General features: G+C 41.8%; 1 protein-coding gene across 1 annotated transcript in view; it reads right to left on the bottom strand.

Moving 5' to 3' along the window:
- Positions 1 to 19,141, bottom strand: part of EPS8L1 (EPS8 signaling adaptor L1) — a 304,222-nt gene that overhangs the window by 218,702 nt on the left and 66,379 nt on the right. The window contains exons 2-3 of the mRNA XM_077457059.1: positions 15,990 to 16,034; positions 9,175 to 9,215 (exon numbers count right to left, since the gene is read on the bottom strand). Coding sequence (XP_077313185.1) covers positions 9,175 to 9,215; positions 15,990 to 16,006 — 58 coding nt within the window. The 5' untranslated portion in view covers positions 16,007 to 16,034. The remainder of the gene's footprint in view (positions 1 to 9,174; positions 9,216 to 15,989; positions 16,035 to 19,141) is intronic.

Here is a 19,141-nt window from a genome sequence, read left to right as displayed (position 1 = left end):
GGCACAGTGGCTGCGTTTGATGGGCACAGTGGCTGCGTTTGATGGGCACAGTGGCTGCAATTGATGGCACAGTGGTGGCAATTGATGGGCACAGTGGCTGCGTCTGATTGGCACAGTGGCTCCATTTGATGGCACAGTGGCAGTAATTGATGGGCATAGTGCCTGTGTTTGATGGGCACAGTGGCTGTGTTTGATGGGCACAGTGGCTGCGTTTGATGGGCACAGTGGCTGCGTTTGATGGGCACAGTGGCTGCGTTTGATGGGCACAGTGGCTGCATTTGAGGGCACAGTGGCTGCGTTTGAGCGCACGGTGGCTGCATTTGAGGGCACAGTGGTGGAAATTGATGGGCACAGTGGTGGAAATTGATGGGCACAGTGGTGGAAATTGATGGGCACAGTGGTGGCAATTTATGGGCACAGTGGCTGCATTTGATGGGCACAGTGGCGACAATTGATGGGCACAGTGACTGCGTTTGATGGCACAGTGGTGGAAATTGATGGGCACAGTGGCTGCATTTGGCACAGTGGCGGCAATTGATGGGTACAGTGGCTGCATTACTAAAGCTGCCTGGGTAAACAAGTTTTTAAATTGGTCCTGACTCTTGGCTCTCTGTTTCAATAAATATCTATTCACTCGCTCTCAATTTCTGTACCTGTTCCCACTGTCGTTGTCCTCCTCTCTCTCGCTCCTCCTCTGGTTAGAGAGACCTGTCCTAATTCCCCGCCCCGAGCTGGAGCACATGCAATGATGCCTCGTGGAGGTGGGTAGGCGGAGCATTAGGCTCCGCCTCTGCCTGTGCTATGTGTATGCACCACCATATGGCCATTGGCCAATGATACAGACAATGACAAATTATCCATTTTATGGGGGCGGCAATCGCCCCCCCCACCAAGTACGAGTAAGTGCCCATGATGCAAGAGGGAGCCAGCCGCGGGAGGCTGTACGTAAGCGGGACGTGGGGAGGACGGGTCGGGGGGTTTTCTTGCGGGGGGTGGCAAAAAAGCCGCTGCCCTCCGCAAAGTGCCGACCTAGGCATAGGCCTTGTCGGTCTAGGCCAAGACACAGCCCTGCTGGGGTGGTGCTCTTGCAGGACGTTAGAAAAAGTCTTGCAAGCAGCATCTTGGGGGCAGTTAAGGAGCGTTGTATACGCCCTGCGTATTGAAATTAATGGGCAGTGCTTCTGAAGCACCTGAAAAGCGCTTCAGAAATGCTGCAACATGGGCGTTTTTAACCCCTTCTTCGGTCGCTAGCGGGGGTTAAAAGCGCCCCGCCAGCGGCAGAAAAGCGCCACTTAAACAGCACTAAAACAAACGGTGCTTTAGTGCTACCGCGGCCGCAAACCCCAGTGTGAAGGTAGCCTATAGGTGATTGCTTGTGGTAAAAAAAAAACAGCCGGATACTGCCCTGCCTCCTGAGAAACATTGCGCTGCAAAATATTTTTGGGTATCTGTCGCCATCACTTAATGTGCTTTGCTGTTTTTTTTAAGAACTGCATATTTTGTGTTGGTTCAATGCATGATCTTCCTCTTTCCCACAGCATGGTATGTCCTCAACCATTTAGATGGTATTATTTAATTTGAGATGGATGGACGTTTTGCTATTCCTAAGTATTTATAACTTTTATGGTTTTAGATGTGTTCTTAAAGTGGTTCTAAGGCCCTAAGGTTTTTCACCTTAAGCTGAAAAACCTTCTGTGCTGCAGAATCCCCCCAATCCACCCTTCTCATTACCTGAGTCCAATTTGATCCAGTGATGTGCAGGAGAGCAGTGACTCTTGCTGCCATCTCCCTCCTCAATGGGCAGATTAATAGCAGTGGGAGTCATTGGCTGTCGCTGCTGTCAATCAAATGCTGTGCTGAGCAATTAACAGATGCTGTGCCGTCAATAGACGCAGACAGGGCAGCTGAGAAGTGAGCCCACATGGGTGCCCCCATGGAAAGCAGCTTTAACCAGTGGGTGGCAGTGTAGGGGTTAAGTGTTCCTAGGGGCGTGTTACTAACTGTTGGGGGATGGGCTTTCTTTTAGTGAACACTGATCTCTGCTCCAATCACATGGAGCAGAGATCAGCGTCACTAGTTGCTAGGCAGAACGGGGAAATGCTGTTTACAACGGCATTTCTCCGTTCAGCTGCCCTGTGAGACGATCGCGGGTATGCCCGTGGTGATCGAGTCTGCGGGACCCGCGACTGGACTCACGGGGGTCCCGACCGGCACACGAGTGCATCGATGGCATGGCGGCATTAAAGATTGGACATACCTGTACGCCAATATGCCTGCCCAGGTTTCAAGGAGTTTACTCCCCTCTTTTCATGGTCCTCAAAAAGAATGGCTCCTGGAGACCGGTCATCAATCTGACACATCTAAACTCCTTTATAAAAAAGGAAAAATTCAAAATGGAGTCTCTATTGACAATACGCCAGGCTATTCAACCAGGCGACTGGCTTATCTCAATAGACCTCAAGGATGCCTATTTCCACGTACCGATTGCAGAAGATTACCAGAAGTACCTCAGGTTTGCAGTAGATCAGGTGCATCTTCAGTTTACATGTCTCCCGTTTGGGCTTTCCACTTCGCCTCGAGTATTTTCAAAACTCTTACTGGCGGTCGTGGCTTTAATCAGGATCAGACGCATCCGGTTACATCACTACCTGGATGATCTGCTCCTACTTTCTCAAGACAAAGAGCAACTGTTGTCTCATCGGGAACAGGTTATTTCTACCCTAACGGAGTTCGGCTGGCTCCTGAACAAGGAGAAGAGCCATCTAGAGCCAACACAGTCTCTAATCTTTCTCGGAGCCCAGTTCAATACGGTAATGAGCACCATCTCCTTACCCCTGGAGAAAATTCCGGTGATCCGAAACAGGATTCGGCTTGCAATGTCATCTTCTCTCCTCAGTCTCTCAATGTCAAAACATAATCGGCACTATGGTAGCCACAGCCCCTATGGTGAAGTGGGCACAATCGAAGATGCGTCCCTTTCAGAAAGGGTTCCTCCAACAGTGGGATCAGCATTGGCCAAAGAGGAGGAGCCTGGCGCACTGGTGGAGGACCTCAGAAGAAGAGGATCAGGGTGCTCTGTGCAAAACCATTGCACAGAGCAGGTAAGTATGACATTTTTATTCTAATTAAAAAATAGTTGAGACATTTATACAGGGTTCCTTTTATGCTTGTCTTCTCTCCTCCTCCTACCCACCCCCTCCTTGGGGACCCATCCTCACCTGGTGGTTTCTCTCTCCTGACTGATATGTTGCGTTATGTAACTGTTTTGTGAGTATTTCATAATATGATTCCATGAAATTGCTTGTTCATGTTGCTAGTGGGAGATTTATTAAACTTGGTGCACACAGAAACTGACGCAGCTGTGCATCAGTGGCGGAACTACCGCCATAGCAACCCACGCGGTCGCTATGGGGCCCGCAGTCGCTATGGGGCCCGAAGCCTAGTGGAACTGCTGCCGAATGGGGGCCGCTGCCGAGCGGTCCGGGGCTCGGCAATGCATTGGCAAGCTTCTGTCCTGCCCAGAACACCGGCGTCAGCCCCCTCCCAGCGTCGTGACGTCACTCGGCCGGAGGCTCGATGGGCGGAGCGTCAATGCAGAGCTACTGCAGCCTGCATACACAGGAACCAGGCAGCACCGCCGAGGAGGAACCAGACTCACCCTCACTTGCAAAATTTGCAGACCATTCATTGCAATCAGACAGAGGTACTGTACAAGCTAAAGTAAGCTGATGCAATGATGGGGCCAGACTGCAGTCTAAACATTTTGAACTGTCTGTGAGTTTAACTGATTTTTATAATATGCAGCATGGCGGGGGGAGGGGGGTGAATGTCCTGCACTGGTCACTGTAATTGTATTAATGTCCTGCACTGGTCACTGTAATTGTATTAATGTCCTGCACTGGTCACGGTCGAATGATTTTACTGGTTACGGTCACTGATGAATGATTTTACTGGTCACAGATGAATGATTTTACTGGTCACGGTCGAATGATTTTACTGGTCACGGTCACTGATGAATGATTTTACTAGTTACAGTCACTGATGAATGAATTAACTGGTCACGGTCACTGATGAATGAATTTACTGGTCAAGGTCACTGATGAATGATTTTACTGGTCACGGTCGAATGATTTTACTGGTCACGGTCACTGATGAATGATTTTACTGGTCACTGTGGAATGATTTTACTGGTCACAGTCACTGATGAATAAATTTACTGGTCACTGATGAATGATTTTACTGGTCATGGTCACTGATGAATGATTTTACTGGTCACTGTGGAATGATTTTACTGGTCACGGTCACTGATGAATAAATGTACTGGTCACGGGCACTGATGAATTAATGTCCTGCACTGGTCACAGTAATTGTATTAATGTCCTGCACTGGTCACTGTAATTGTATTAATGTCCTACACTGGTCACAGTAATTGTATTAATGTCCTGCACTGGTCACTGTAATTGTATTAATGTCCTGCACTGGTCACAGTAATTGTATTCATGTCCTGCACAGCACTGGTCACAGTAATCGTATTCATGTCCTGCACTGGTCACGGTCACTGATGAATGATTTTACTGGTCACTGATGAATGATTTTACTGGTCACGGTCACTGATGAATGAATTTACTGGTCACGGTCACTGATGAATGATTTTACTGGTCACGGTCACTGATGAATGAATTTACTGGTCACGGTCACTGATGAATGATTTTACTGGTCATGGTCACTGATGAATGATTTTACTGGTCACTGATGAATGATTTTACTGGTCACGGTCACTGATGAATAAATTTACTGGTCACGGGCACTGATGAATTAATGTCCTGCACTGGTCACTGTAATTGTATTAAAGCGGTAGTAAACCCGCACTTTTTTTTTTTTTTTTTTAAACCTGCAAAGCAAAAGGCATAATGAGCTAGTATGCACCGCATACTAGCTCATTATGAAATACTTACCTTAGAACGAGGCCCCGACATCTGGCCCGATCCACGCCGAGGGAGCTGACATGCTCCCTCGGCGTTTCTTCCGGGTATCGCGGCTCCGGCGCTGTGAGTGGCCAGAGCCGCGATATCGTCACTCCCGCGCATGCGCGCGGGAGATTTCAGTCCGGCCGCTCGGCTGCTGCCGGATTTTGACGGCGAGAAACCCCTTGTGCGCATGCGCCGCTGCAGTCAGCGGCGCATACCGAGGGGAATATCTCCTAAACCGTACAGGTTTAGGAGATATTTTTTTTACCTACAGGTAAGCCTTATTATAGGCTTTCCTGTAGGTAAAAGTTAAAAATGTGGGTATACAACCACTTTAATGTCCTGCACTGGTCACAGTAATCGTATTCATGTCCTGCACTGGTCACGGTCACTGATGAATGATTTTACTGGTCACGGTCGAATGATTTTACTGGTCATGGTCACTGATGAATGAATTTACTGGTCACGGTCACTGATGAATGATTTTACTGGTCACGGTCACTGATGAATGAATTAACTGGTCATGGTCACTGATGAATGAATTTACTGGTCACGGTCACTGATGAATGATTTTACTGGTCATGGTCACTGATGAATGATTTTACTGGTCACGGTCACTGATAAATGATTTTACTGGTCACGGTCGAATGATTTTACTGGTCACGGTCGAATGATTTTACTGGTCACGGTCGAATGATTTTACTGGTCACGGTCACTGATGAATGATTTTACTGGTCATGGTCACTGATGAATGATTTTACTGGTCATGGTCACTGATGAATGATTTTACTGGTCACGGTCGAATGATTTTACTGGTCACGGTCGAATGATTTTACTGGTCACGGTCGAATGATTTTACTGGTCACGGTCACTGATGAATGATTTTACTGGTCACTGATGAATGATTTTACTGGTCACTGTGGAATGATTTTACTGGTCACTGTGGAATGATTTTACTGGTCACTGTGGAATGATTTTACTGGTCACTGTGGAATGATTTTACTGGTCACAGTCACTGATGAATAAATTTACTGGTCACTGATGAATGATTTTACTGGTCACGATCACTGATGAATGATTTTACTGGCCACTGTGGAATGATTTTACTGGTCACAGTCACTGATGAATAAATTTACTGGTCACGGGCACTGATGAATTAATGTCCTGCACTGGTCACGGTCACTGATGAATGATTTTACTGGTCACGGTCGAATGATTTTACTGGTTACGGTCACTGATGAATGAATTTACTGGGGGGGGGGGGCTGTTTGCAGGGGGGCCCCATACAACATTTTGCTATGGGGCCCTGTGATTTCTAGTTACGCCCCTGCTGTGCATAATAGTAACCAATCAGCTTCTAACTTCAGCTTATTCAGTAAGGCTCCATTCACACCTTGCTGTTTTGGGATCCCAGCGGAATCGCTGCAATACTGCCCGTGATCTCAAAACGCACTACAATCACAAAAATCAGGTTCAGGTGACATTATTTTCGATGCACAGTGCACACAGGTACACACAAATTGAGCTCAGGTAACACAGTGCAGTTTTGCCATGATTGCATTGTGATTTATGGCTTGGCAATTGCGGCAAATTTCAGCGTGTGAAGCTTGTCGCACAAAAGACGCTCGTGCTCCTTTTAGGCGCACAAGCTTTACATGATAAATCGTGGCAAAACCACACTGCATTTTAGGTGCCAATACACCTGAACCTGTGTTTTGCCATTGTAGTGCATTTCGAGATTGCAGGCAGAATCATAGTGATTCTGCTGCAACCCCAAAACGCCCAAAACCTAGAAGCTGATTTGTTACTATGCATAGCTGCACCAGATTCTGTGTGTGACAGTTTTCGTAGATTTCTCCCTATATGTCAGAATTTTCTTCTTGGAGCATTTCTTATGCCTACATACAGTATATCCATCTGGTTGTTTTACTCTTTATTAGATGTGAGGACTGGTTTTGATTATTTTTTTATTGGATTGGATGATCAATTTTTTTGTCTATTTTATCCTATTTACAATCATAATCACCATCTAAGTTTTTTTTTTTTTTTACAGATCTAATGTTTTAGAGCTTACTGTATACTATTGGTATTATATTTTTTGACTAGCGTTTGTAGCTCTACATAGCTAGATTTTCATATTTATGTCATGTTTCTTTAGCCCTGATGAAGGGGGAGGTTTGAGCCCTCAAAATTCATAGGATTTTGTTAATTACCATACTTACTGGACTGAAAAATTAGACCTTAAGGCTGGGTTCACACTGCTGCGGGGGGAGATCCGGATGTGATTCGCACCGCAAATCACAGCCGATCTCCGTAGCGATGCGAGTACAGCCATACAGATAGTATGGCTGAATTCGCATCGGTCCCGCAGCAAACTCGCACGGGACCCTTTTTTTGGTCCGCAACAGAATCGGATCGCATGGGGGTTCACACCATGCGATCCGATTCCTGTCCGAGTCGGCAGATCGCACTGCGATATGCGGACGGATCTGGGGGTGTCATTAACATATCATTGACACTCCCAGCCGTCCGCATAGGGCAGTGTGAACTGCCGGCGGGAGTAATGCGATGCGGGAAAACGCCGCGGATTTGCGGCGTTCCCGCATCGCAGCGGTGTGAACCCGGCCTAAAGAAGCATAGAGCCACATAGAGCTATTCACTTCCTGTGCAAATAACTATTCAACGCTGTGCCAAGAATGAATTTACCAATTTGCAGAAATATTAATCTGGGTATTGACAGATTTAACCAATATTATATATCCTTAAAGCGGTAATAAACCTAAAAGCATGTATTTATTATATTGCAGCTTGCGTTTCTTAGGTGTGATGGCTGCTTTAGTTTCTTTTTTAGGCTCTCTTTCCCTTGTTTTCACCTAGTGATCTGGCTAGTTAGGCCCCGTTCACATATGGGTCATTTGGAATTGCCGGTAGAATAACCGCAATTCTGGGCGTGATTCCAAATCGTGCCAAAGCATCCAACATTTCACAGCACCTCAGGGGAACTGCAAGTGCAAAAAAAAAACAAAAAAAAAAAACACGCAACTCACATTTGAGTGCCATTCGTCACAACAAAATGCATGAGAATTGCTGCAAAATGTGAGTGTAAAAATCGCTCCCAGTTCAGGGCTAAAATGCAGTCCCTGAGCTTCTTTAATGCGACAATCAAGCATAGGGCAGTCGATTCAAGTGAATGGGCTGCCCTATGAGCGAAGCTAATTTGAGAACTGCATAAACAAAATTGCAAGCAAAAACAAAAAATTCCCTCTATGTGTAGTGTGAAGTGTTGTTTTTCAACAGAACAAGCTTTCCTGCAAATGTATGAATGCAATGATAAGCTTTAATTTATGTAACTGCTTGTGTAACTGCAATGTTTGCTGGAGTTTGGGTTAAATTTGTTAGGGTATCTAAATCTGCTAGTACATTTAACACTCCCACACCCCCCCCCCCCCCCGACTGACAATGCTGCTGTTCAAAAGGGCCTCTGTGCTCCTTATTTCAGAGTGGGGGATTGTAATACAGGTCGTTTGTTACTGGCCTGATCATCAGGTAAAAACAGGGAAAAAAGCCTAAGCCCTTGTACACACGGTCAGAGATTCCGACGGAATGTGTCCGATCGGAGCATTCGGTCAGATATTCCGACTGTGTGTGGTTTGCATCGGACTGTTTCCGTCAGAATATCCGTCGGACCAAATTTTGCAACTTGTCGGAAATATTTTCCAACAAAATGCTCCGATCGGACATACTCCGATCATGTGTAGAGAATTCCGATCGGACAAAGTGCCACGCATGCTCAGATCAAAATTCCTACATCAAAGCTATTGGTTACTAGCCTGAACGTAGTCCCATCGTAACGAAATTACGTCATCACGTTCTGAAAGATCGGATTTTCCAACAACTTTGTCCGACCGTGTGTATGCAACAATTTCGGACAAGATCCGTCGGACAAAATCCAACGGATTTGGTTGTCGGAATCTCCGACCGTGTGTACAAGGGCTTAAACAAACTAATGCATCCACTGCATCTAATGATTTGGTAATATTACAGTTTTGGGTTTGGGTTTGGATTTGATACCACTTCAATTACTAGACTGCTACATGACTAGAAGTTAAATGTATATAACAGTTTATTTATTTTTTTAACTACTATGTTCACGCTTCCAGGCATAGTAAATTAAGCCCTCATTTTTCCAAATGTCTATCAGACTTACCATATATGGATTTGGCATTGGGTTTTGATATTCCGTTCATGCTGAAATAATGACAAGAATAAAAATGTCAAGAAAAGAAAAATATAGTATGCAAAACCACAAACTACTTGCCAATTATTACCATAGTCTATAAAATATACATTGCAAAGATTAAGTCAATTATCATAAATGAAGTAACATTTTTTAATACAATTTTTACATATTTAATTTCCTTTTGGAGTGAGTAGAACCACGCCATGTCTATTAGACGATGCTCAGCACCTTTGAAAAAAATGTAACATGTAATCGAGATGTATGAAATCAATTGTTGCCTCTTGCCTATACCATACCTCCCAACTGTCCCTGATTTCGAGGGACTGTCCCTGATTTGGAACAAAGTCCCTCTGTCCCTCTTTCCTCCTCATTTGTCCCTCATTCTGGTCTGTTTTATATAGTTGTATAAAATTAACTTTTTATCTTTAAAAAAGTGTTTCCCAGAGCTAAACCTTTCATCCAATTTCTAAATTGCTGCATTTGTAAATATCAAAAGCCAGTATAGAAGATATAGTAGTGGTAAAAAAAAATGCACTTGTGGGTTTAACGAATATTTTTTTTTTGTACAATTCTCCTTTAACCACTTGCAGACCGGACCATTTTGCTGGTCAAAGACCAGACCACTTTTTGCGATTCGGCACTGCATCGCTTTAACTGACAATTGCGCGGTCGTGCGCCGTGGCTCCCAAACAAAATTGACGTCCTTTTTTCCCCACAAATAGAGCTTTCTTTTGGTGGTATTTGATCACCCCTGCAGTTTTTATTTTTTGCGCTATAAACAAAAATAGAGCGACAATTTTGAAAAAAACGCATTATTTTTTACTTTTTGTTATAATAAATATCCCCCAAAAATATATAAAAAAACATTTTTTTCCCTCAGTTTAGGCCGATACGTATTCTTCTACATATTTTTGGTAAAAAAAATCGCAATAAGCGATTATTGATTGGTTTGCGCAAAAGTTATAGCGTTTACAAAAATGGGATAGTTTTATAGCATTTTTATTAATAATTTTTTATTATTATTTTTTTTACTAGTAATGGCGGCGATCAGCGATTTTTATTGTGACTGCGACATTGTGGGGGACCCATCGGACATTTTTTACACATTTTTGGGACCATTGTCATTTATACAGTAATCACTGCTATATAAATGCAGTGATTCCTGTGTAAATGACACTGGCAGTGAAAGGGTTAACCAGTGGGTGGCAGTGTAGGGGTTAAGTGTTCCTAGGGGTGTGTTACTAACTGTGGGGGGGTTGGGCTTTCATTTAGTGAACACTGATCTCTGCTGCAATCACATGGAGCAGAGATCAGCGTCACTAGTTGCTAGGCAGAATGGAGAAATGTTGTTTACACAGCATTTCGTCCATCCGGCCGCTCCGTAAGAGGATCGCGGGGATGCCCGCGGCGATCGAGTCCGCGGGTCCCACGACCGGACTCATGGGGGTCCCGACCAGCGCGGGAGCGTGCCGCCGGCGCCGCGCTCCCGATGGCAGGGCGGCATTGAATATTGGACGTACCTGTACGCCAATATGCCTGCCCGTGCCATTCTGTCGACATACATCGTCGTGCGCTGGTCGGGAAGTGGTTAAGGGGGCGTGGCAAGGGGTGTGTCCTATGCCTACATACTTTTGCTAATAGGTGTCCCTCGTTCCCATCTCAGAAAGTTGGGAGGTATGCTATACAACTGACCATCTGTAGATACCTTTTGTTAATTTTTTTATTAAATTTGAGAAGTTATAGTGCGTAAAGTTGACAGACACAATACTAGCAACTACAGAATACTGAATATTGGTATAAAAGAGCACAAATTATGAGAAACAGAAACATAAATAGCCTGAAGGCATCGTATGGGGACAAAAGCAAGAGAATTGGAAAAACAGTGTAACCTTAAAGTGTTTCTAAACCCAGGACCCTGCATTCACTATATCTTGTCTCCCAATTATTTTAGTAAATATAAACGGCTAAGTACCTTTTCTTGTCAGCAGTTAGAGCAGTCTTATGACTTCTATTAATGTCTGGTTAAAGCTTGTAGGAGAAGTTTTCATTCTCCCACAATTGTCCTATCAGGCTGCAGGATCCCTGACCCTCTGTCTGGACAGCGCTAATTGGCCCTGTGCTGATCACATGCACTCTCCCAAGAAAAAAAAAAAAACTCTCCAGTAATACACACTAAACTGAGCATGTGCAGCTTGTCCCCTAGCTAAATATCAGCAGATATATTGGAGACAGTAGAAGGAGAGGATCAGAGGAGGCAGGATCAAACAGCCTTTTTACACAATGCAGAGGATTATCCCCTTAGGTTCCACAGTGAGTATGTAAAGTGTAAATTAAGCTTTGGCGCTGAAACCTTTTCTAATGTGCACTATGAGTGCCAGAAAATATATATGTGTGTGTGGTGATCTATTATCCCAACTGATAATAAAAAATAGTGTGAACTAGTGGTTACTAAATAAGTGATGTCTGCCAAATGCGTGTTGATGTATATAAATAGATATGAATTGCAAATGAAACTTGAAATAAAATTAAAAGGAAGCCTGTTGGCTTGCAACTAAAAAATGCACATGTGTTGCAATAACATGGTGAACAAATCACATAACACTGAATGAAACAAACCAAAAAGAAAAAAAGGCGTGGCCTAGGACGTGCACCTCATACTGGCATACAAGCAGCAACGCCGGCGCAGCTATCATTAAGGCGATCTGGTTTTTATTGATATTGTGAGTAGTTTTGACTTTTAAGCAAATAAACCGTTCAAAAAACAGTATTGCACTATGGCTGTACTTCTGTTCCCTCTTATATGTACTTACTAAACGGACTATTGTGGAAGGAAAAGAGTAAACATTCCCCCAGCAGAACAGGAGCAGAGCCCAAGGAAAGCTGCACAGTGGCTCATACTGTGACTGCTCGGCTAACCCATTGAGGGTTTTCGGTCTGGTGAGCGCATATATTTTTTTTTCCTGACACAGAGTGGCGCACCGGAGAGGAATGATTTTAACCCTTCTGCACTAGTCACCTTGCTCTATCCCTCTTACCTGAGAAGACTCCATGCGTTTTTCAGTAATTGAGTGATGCGATTTTAAGAAAACTTTGGTTGGACATTGAAAGAATTTCTTTTGTTATTTTTTCTTGTTACCTTCACAAGTATTTTTGGACTGTTACTCTTGGGATTTATAATATATAGCATAATTTACAGATCACTTATACTGGTTTGTGGGTTACATACGATTTCTTTCACTAAGCATATATGCACAAAAAATTTTTTTCTTTTTGGTTTGTTTCATTTAGTGTTATGTGATTTGTTCACCATGTTATTGCAACACATGTGCATTTTTTAGTTGCAAGCCAACAGGCTTCCTTTTCATTTTATTTCAAGTTTCATTTGCAATTCATATCTATTTATATACATCAACACGCATTTGGCAGACATCACTTATTTAGTAACCACTAGTTCACACTATTTTTTATTATCAGTTGGGATAATAGATCACCACACACACATATATATTTTCTGGCACTCATAGTGCACATTAGAAAAGGTTTCAGCGCCAAAGCTTAATTTACACTTTACATTTCTGACCTACTCCTAAATTTAGGGGCAGGTTCTAAGCACAGGCAGCTTTAATCTTTTTGAGCCTATTTTTTCATTTTAGCTCATTCTATATAATAGAATTCTCATTTGTTTTTCACTTGATTTCACTTGATTTTATATTTTTTCTTTCACCCGTGCAGTGAATAGGTACTGTATTATCTGTCCATAGTGCAATCTTATTTATTTATTTCCACAGTGAGTATAACAAGCATACTTTACTGCAAATACAGACTGATTTTACTGTTGTTGTTTTAGTAACACTTTAAGAACAATGTGTCCCTGGGGAAAGTTGGGAAGGATCAAGGCTGGGTTCACACCGCTGCGGCAGCGAGAACCGGATGTGATTCGCACCGCACTGCAGTGCAAATCACATCCGATCTCTGTGCGATGCGAGTTCAGCCATACAGCTAGTATGGCTGAATTCGCATCGCACCCGCCGCAAACTCGCACGGGACCTTTTTTTTGGTCTGCAGCAGAATCGGATCGCATTGGTGTTCACACTATGCGATCCGATTCCTGTCCGAGTTTGCAGATTGCACTGCGATATGCGAACTGATCTGGGGGTGTCATTAACATTTCACTGACACTCCCAGCAGTCCGCATAGGGCAGTGTGAACTGCCGGCGGGAGGCATGCGATTCGGGCAAACGCTGCGGATTCGCGGCGTTCCCGCATCGCTCCAGTGTGAACCCAGCCTTAAGGAGTTGTAAAGGCAGAAGGTTTTTTTATCTTAATGCATTCTATGCATTAAGATAAAAAACAATCTGTGTGTAGCAGCCACCCCAGCACCCCCTAACTACTTACCTGAGCCCCATTGCTTTCCAGTGATGTCCATGAATGTCTTATTTTAAAAAACTATTAGATAAGCACCTGAATGACCACAACATACAGGGATATACAATGTAATACTGACATATAATCACACACATAGGTTGGACTTTTTTCAACCTCGCCTACTGTGTAACTGTTGAGGGTAGGTTACCACTGAACTTGTTCTCTCTAGAGAGGAGATGCTTGAGAGGGGATATGATTTCAATGTACACCAAATACCGTATTGGTGACCCCACAATAGGGATAAAACTTTTTCGTGAAAGAGAATTTAATAAGACACGCGGCCATTCACTAAAACTAGAAGAAAAGCGGTTTAACCTTAAACTGCGTAGATAGATCGTTATGTAAGAGCGGTTATAATGTGGAATTCTCTTCCACATGCGGTGGTTTCAGCAGGGAGCATCGATAATTTCTTAGCCATCCGGGACTCTCCTCCTGATTGGCTTAGACACAGCAGCAGCACCATTGGCGCCTGTGACTTTTAATCAAAGTCAGTTAGCCAATCAGGGGAGAAAGGGACGGAGCCGGGGCGGGCTCCATGTTTGAATAGACACACGGAGCTGTGACTTTGTCTGGGTGCCCCCATAGCAAGCTGCTTGCTGTGGGGGAACTCGACAGGAGGGAGGGACCAAGAACAGCAAAGAGGAACCTGAGAAGAGGAGAATCCGGGCTGCTCTGTGCAAAACCAACTGCACAGAAGAGGTAAGTATAACATGTTTGATTTTTATTTTATTTTTTTTAAAACAAGACAAGACTTTATAATGACTTTAAGGCACATGCAGCGATGGACTGATTTTCTGAGACCTCCTGGATTACAATACAGAAAACGGGGCACTGCCATCAAATTAGATATAACCAAAGAAAATAAAAGCAAGGGGTCTAGTAACAAGTATCTGTAAATACTAAAAAAGAAGACTCGGTTAAAAAAAATTAAAAAAAACCTTTCCTTTATTAAAACCAATAAAATTACACTCACTTGTATCTGTGCACTAATCGGGAGCACTATGGTAAAAACATGTATATATGCTCTTAAGAATTCTAGAGATTGTGAACAGCCCTACTCAAAAGAAGTAATGGCCACACGCTGTACTGATCAAAATTATTTTATTCAGAACATCCCAAAGTGTTGACAGAAAGCTGGTAGATGCATTTCACACACTCCAAGTGCTCTTAAACATTCTGATTAAGTACACTTGGAGTTTGTGAAATGAATCTCCCAGCTTTCTGTCAACACTTTGGGATGTTCTGAATAAAAGAATTTTGATCGAGTACAGAGTGTGGCCATTACTTCTTTTGATAATATGCGGAGGTGAGCCAAAGCGGGCACCTGTCCAAATCAGCATGATGCCTACTCACTTTCAATGTGATAACGTCATTGGTTCCACCCTTACGCATTATCTCACATTGACACGTGACTTCTTCAGAGGACGCAGACTTGTGCTATCATTACTATCTGAATTATAGCGTGAGTACTTTAAGTTATAAGAAGACAAATTTGCTCCTTACTTATCACCACTCTAAGGCAGCCCTTCTCTCACCCAATGTAAAGGGGCCCTTCTGTTTCTGACTATAAATGTAAAGTTCACCTCATCCACTGACCACTAATGTACATGGGTATTTTTCCACTGACCAATAATGTGAAGGGCTGGGGGGTTCCCCAAAGAATACTAATGTAAAATAGTCCTTTTCTACTGGCTACCAATATAAGGGGACACTTCTCCACTGTCCACTGAAGTAAGGTGGAATTTCTTCACTGAACATCAATGTAAGGGCACACTACAAATTTCACCGTTTTTAGTTTTTTCTACCCAGTACCATTTGTTTTATTTTATTTCATGATTATTACTGAAAACGGTTTGCCATATAAAGCAGAAAAGTGTTAAATGATTCACCTCAAATATCAAATACTCTAGGTCAGTGATTCTCAACCAGGGTTCCTCCAGAGGTTGCTAGGGGTTCCTTCAGCATTGGACCATTTCTGCCTCTTGGATAAGTTCCCACCAACACCATTGATCTTTTTAGCTACCTGTAAGGAGGTAATTCTGCCCACTGATCATCACACTAATGTATAATGAGTTGTAGATTTCTACTTTTTTTCCCCCCCGAGACTGGAGAACTATTTAAAGGGTTCCTCTGTGTTGAAAAGGTTGAGACAGGCTGCTCTAGGTTCTTAATATTCTTTATTTTTTTGTTTAATATAGAATCTACAATGTACTCATGTAAATGTACTATGAACTGTAGATTTCATTTTTTTAGCAGGGATTCCCTGATACACAACAATTAATTTAGGGCTTCTCCAGGGTAAAAAAGTAAAAGCTTAAGAAAGGGCTGGTTTATCATATAGAGCTCCTGCTACATACCGTGGTGATCCGCTCATCTTAACTGTCTTCCTAGTTCTCTTCTTCCTGTGGAGTATAAAAAAAAGAGGTGATTTGTATATTATAGCCGGATGCCTTTTATTTATTTATTTATTTAGAAGTTAGAGGGAAACTATCATTCACTTGTGCTTTTAACATATGTTTGATGTCATTAAAGTTTATTGCTTGTGCTTTGGACAGGGTAAGCAATGTTTTTGCTGTCTGTAAACCTTTGAGGAGATTTTTGTTCACCGTTTTTCCCAGAGATATAAGTTTCTGTGCAGCAGGAAGTGGAACTCACTGGAAACTGGACTAATTAAAAGCTATTAGTGGTTCCAGTTTTCCCCTAACTACTATTTAATGTAATAAGTTATAGGGCACCGGTTTGACTTGTAGGTTTGCAAATTTATAAAGCGTGCTTGTAGAACATATATGCAGTTGAGCTCAAAAGTTTGCATACCCTTCCAGAAATTGTGACATGTTGGCATTAATATTGAAAATATAAAGTGTATATCAGTGCCTGAATAACTTCCTAAAGTGAAAAGTGCATAAAACAATTATAAATCACCACAGCTGATAAACACTCTCAGTGATTCGCCACACCAAAATACCAAATTGCTATCTTATAGTGCAGCGCTGTACAACCAGTGAATTTTAGCATAAGTCAACAAATCTATAAAACAATCGAAAATATGCCCCCACAATACTTTCATATATTAGTGAATGTTACAACCATAAATTTGCAACCAGTCCACATAAAAAAAAATGTTGATATAAGGCTAGTTCATAAATATCAATATGTATAAACATCCACCGCTGTGCTCATCCATCCTTACTGGGATCTATTATGTGTGCACACCATCACCAGCCAAATTTCCTGCTCACCTCACAGATGAGTTAAAAAAACTCGCCCAAATGGCCCTGATAAAAAGTTTACATACCCTGGAATGTTTACCCTTGGTACAGAAACAGAAGGTGGCACACATGTTAAAATGGCAATTAAAGGTTAAATTTCCCACATGTGTGGCTTTTTAAATCACAATTAGACAATGAGTTTGTTAGCTTTCACATGGATGCACTAAGCAGGCTAGACGCTGAGCCATGAGGAGGTAGAAAAGAACAGTCAAAAGACCTGCGTAACAAAGTAGTGGAGCTTTATAAAGATGGAAAAGGATATAAAAAGTTACCAAAAACCTTGAATATGCCGGTCAGTACTGTTTAATCCCTTATTAACCACTTCAGCCCCGGAAGATTTTACCCCCTTCTTGACCAGAGCACTTTTCACAATTTGGCACTGCATCTCTTTAACTGACAATTGCGCGGCCATGCAATGCTGTAAAATAATAAAAATAGCTTTTGCGCTACTAACTAGATGTGAAGCCTACGTCTATGGTAAATAAATAGCAGTGAATCTCCTATAGGGAAAATGTAAAAAATTCCAAACAAGTGCTCATAAAAAGTGCCATAAAAAAATTAAAATACTCATAAAATAAGTGTGCACTATCAACAATAATAAATACATATATACATGTGCAATTTGCAATTAAAGTGCTAAAGAATGCAGCAGGGTCTATTAGTATTCACATAATAGTAAATAAAATTAAAGTCCATGATGATCCTGCGCAAACAAACTGGTATATAAAACAATATATCAGTTATAAAGTGACAAGTGCTGATAAAAAAAAGGACAAAATAAAGCTACTAATGATAATCAGAAAGATTGAGGAAAGTATGCACTATTTCATATGTCCATATGAGTGAGTCTCTTAATAGCTTAAACCACACTAAAGGCACTGAAAATAGTTCCCATTAAGGAAAAAAAGGCAGAACAATGCATGGAATCAAAGTATGGGCTCTCAGAACTCTCACCTCCACTCCTTGATTATAACCACATCAAGTACAGATACATCTTCTGCTCGTCCTGTTATCTACCACCAGGGGGTCTTCCACTGTTGTAGTTAGCAGCTTGATAATGTGGGCACCCGTATTAGACCAGGGGGGCATCCATCCCTGCAGCAGTTGTACTACACACCAGGCAGCTATCTCCGCCAAAGTATGCCACTCAATACAAAACACAGGGAGGGGGGAAAGAGGCTCCAATAGTGTAGTAATTTAAACAAGAGCAATCGATTTATTTATAATAAAGATTGGACTCTCACATTAATAAAAACAGTAACAGCTCATAAGAAAAATGACTTCCTGGCGTCTTCCTCCAGTCTTACGTCACTTCCCGTATTGCGTCTGACTCACGGCCACTCCCTACGCGTTACGTCAATCACGTGACTTCATCAGGGGATTGTGATTGGCCACTACAGTACTCCTTAAATATACTACAACCGGAAGTACCCACGCAGCCATCTTTGTTGTGTTTCATTAGGAAAATGCAATGAAAACCAGAAATGTCAATTCCGCCATCTTAATTATGGTAATCTGCGCCTAATTCAGCTACAATTCGTTTCTAATAGGCAGAGGGGCATCAGGCTATTATCGATGTACACATCAGATGGCCTCAATATCAACAACTGAGATAAAATAGATTATAAAACAAGAGAATATGTATGAAAACTGTTTCTTTTTTAAAAGAAAGGGGTATTTAGTACATTGATAAAATTCATGTATACCTCAATTCTTTTAGATAGTAAATAATTTATTAAATATAAAAAGTTGATTTATTCAATAATGGCAATAATTTTGAAAAAATGGAAATGAAAATAGGGACGACGGCACTAATATATATCAAAAATCGATATATATAAAAATAAAATAACAAATAAAAATAAAATAACAAATAAAAATTAAATTAAAGATAAAAATCAAATTAGAAATAAAAATAAAGATAAAAATAAAAAATAAAAATGAAACCAAAAATAAAAATAAACATAAAAATTAAAAATAAAAATAAATATAAAAATAAAAGATCATAATAAACAATAAAAAAATTACTGAATCGCATGCTAAAAAGTAGAATCGCATACTGGAAATGAAGTATTACATCAATAATGTCATATTATAATACACAGATAACCATATATAAATACACCAATCATCTGAATCCTAAAACATCATAAAGATATTAATAAAAATATAAAAAATTACTCAGGAAGCAGTTTAAGTCAAATTTAACCTTAAGGCCTTCAGGCTTAAAAGTTCTCATT

This window comes from Lithobates pipiens, unplaced genomic scaffold, assembly GCF_037356315.1.
Source record: "Lithobates pipiens isolate NorthernLeopardFrog02 unplaced genomic scaffold, aLitPip1_a1.2 Scaffold_27, whole genome shotgun sequence".
NCBI classification, from domain to species: Eukaryota; Metazoa; Chordata; class Amphibia; order Anura; family Ranidae; genus Lithobates; species Lithobates pipiens.
This window is presented reverse-complemented; position numbering and strand designations above follow the sequence as displayed.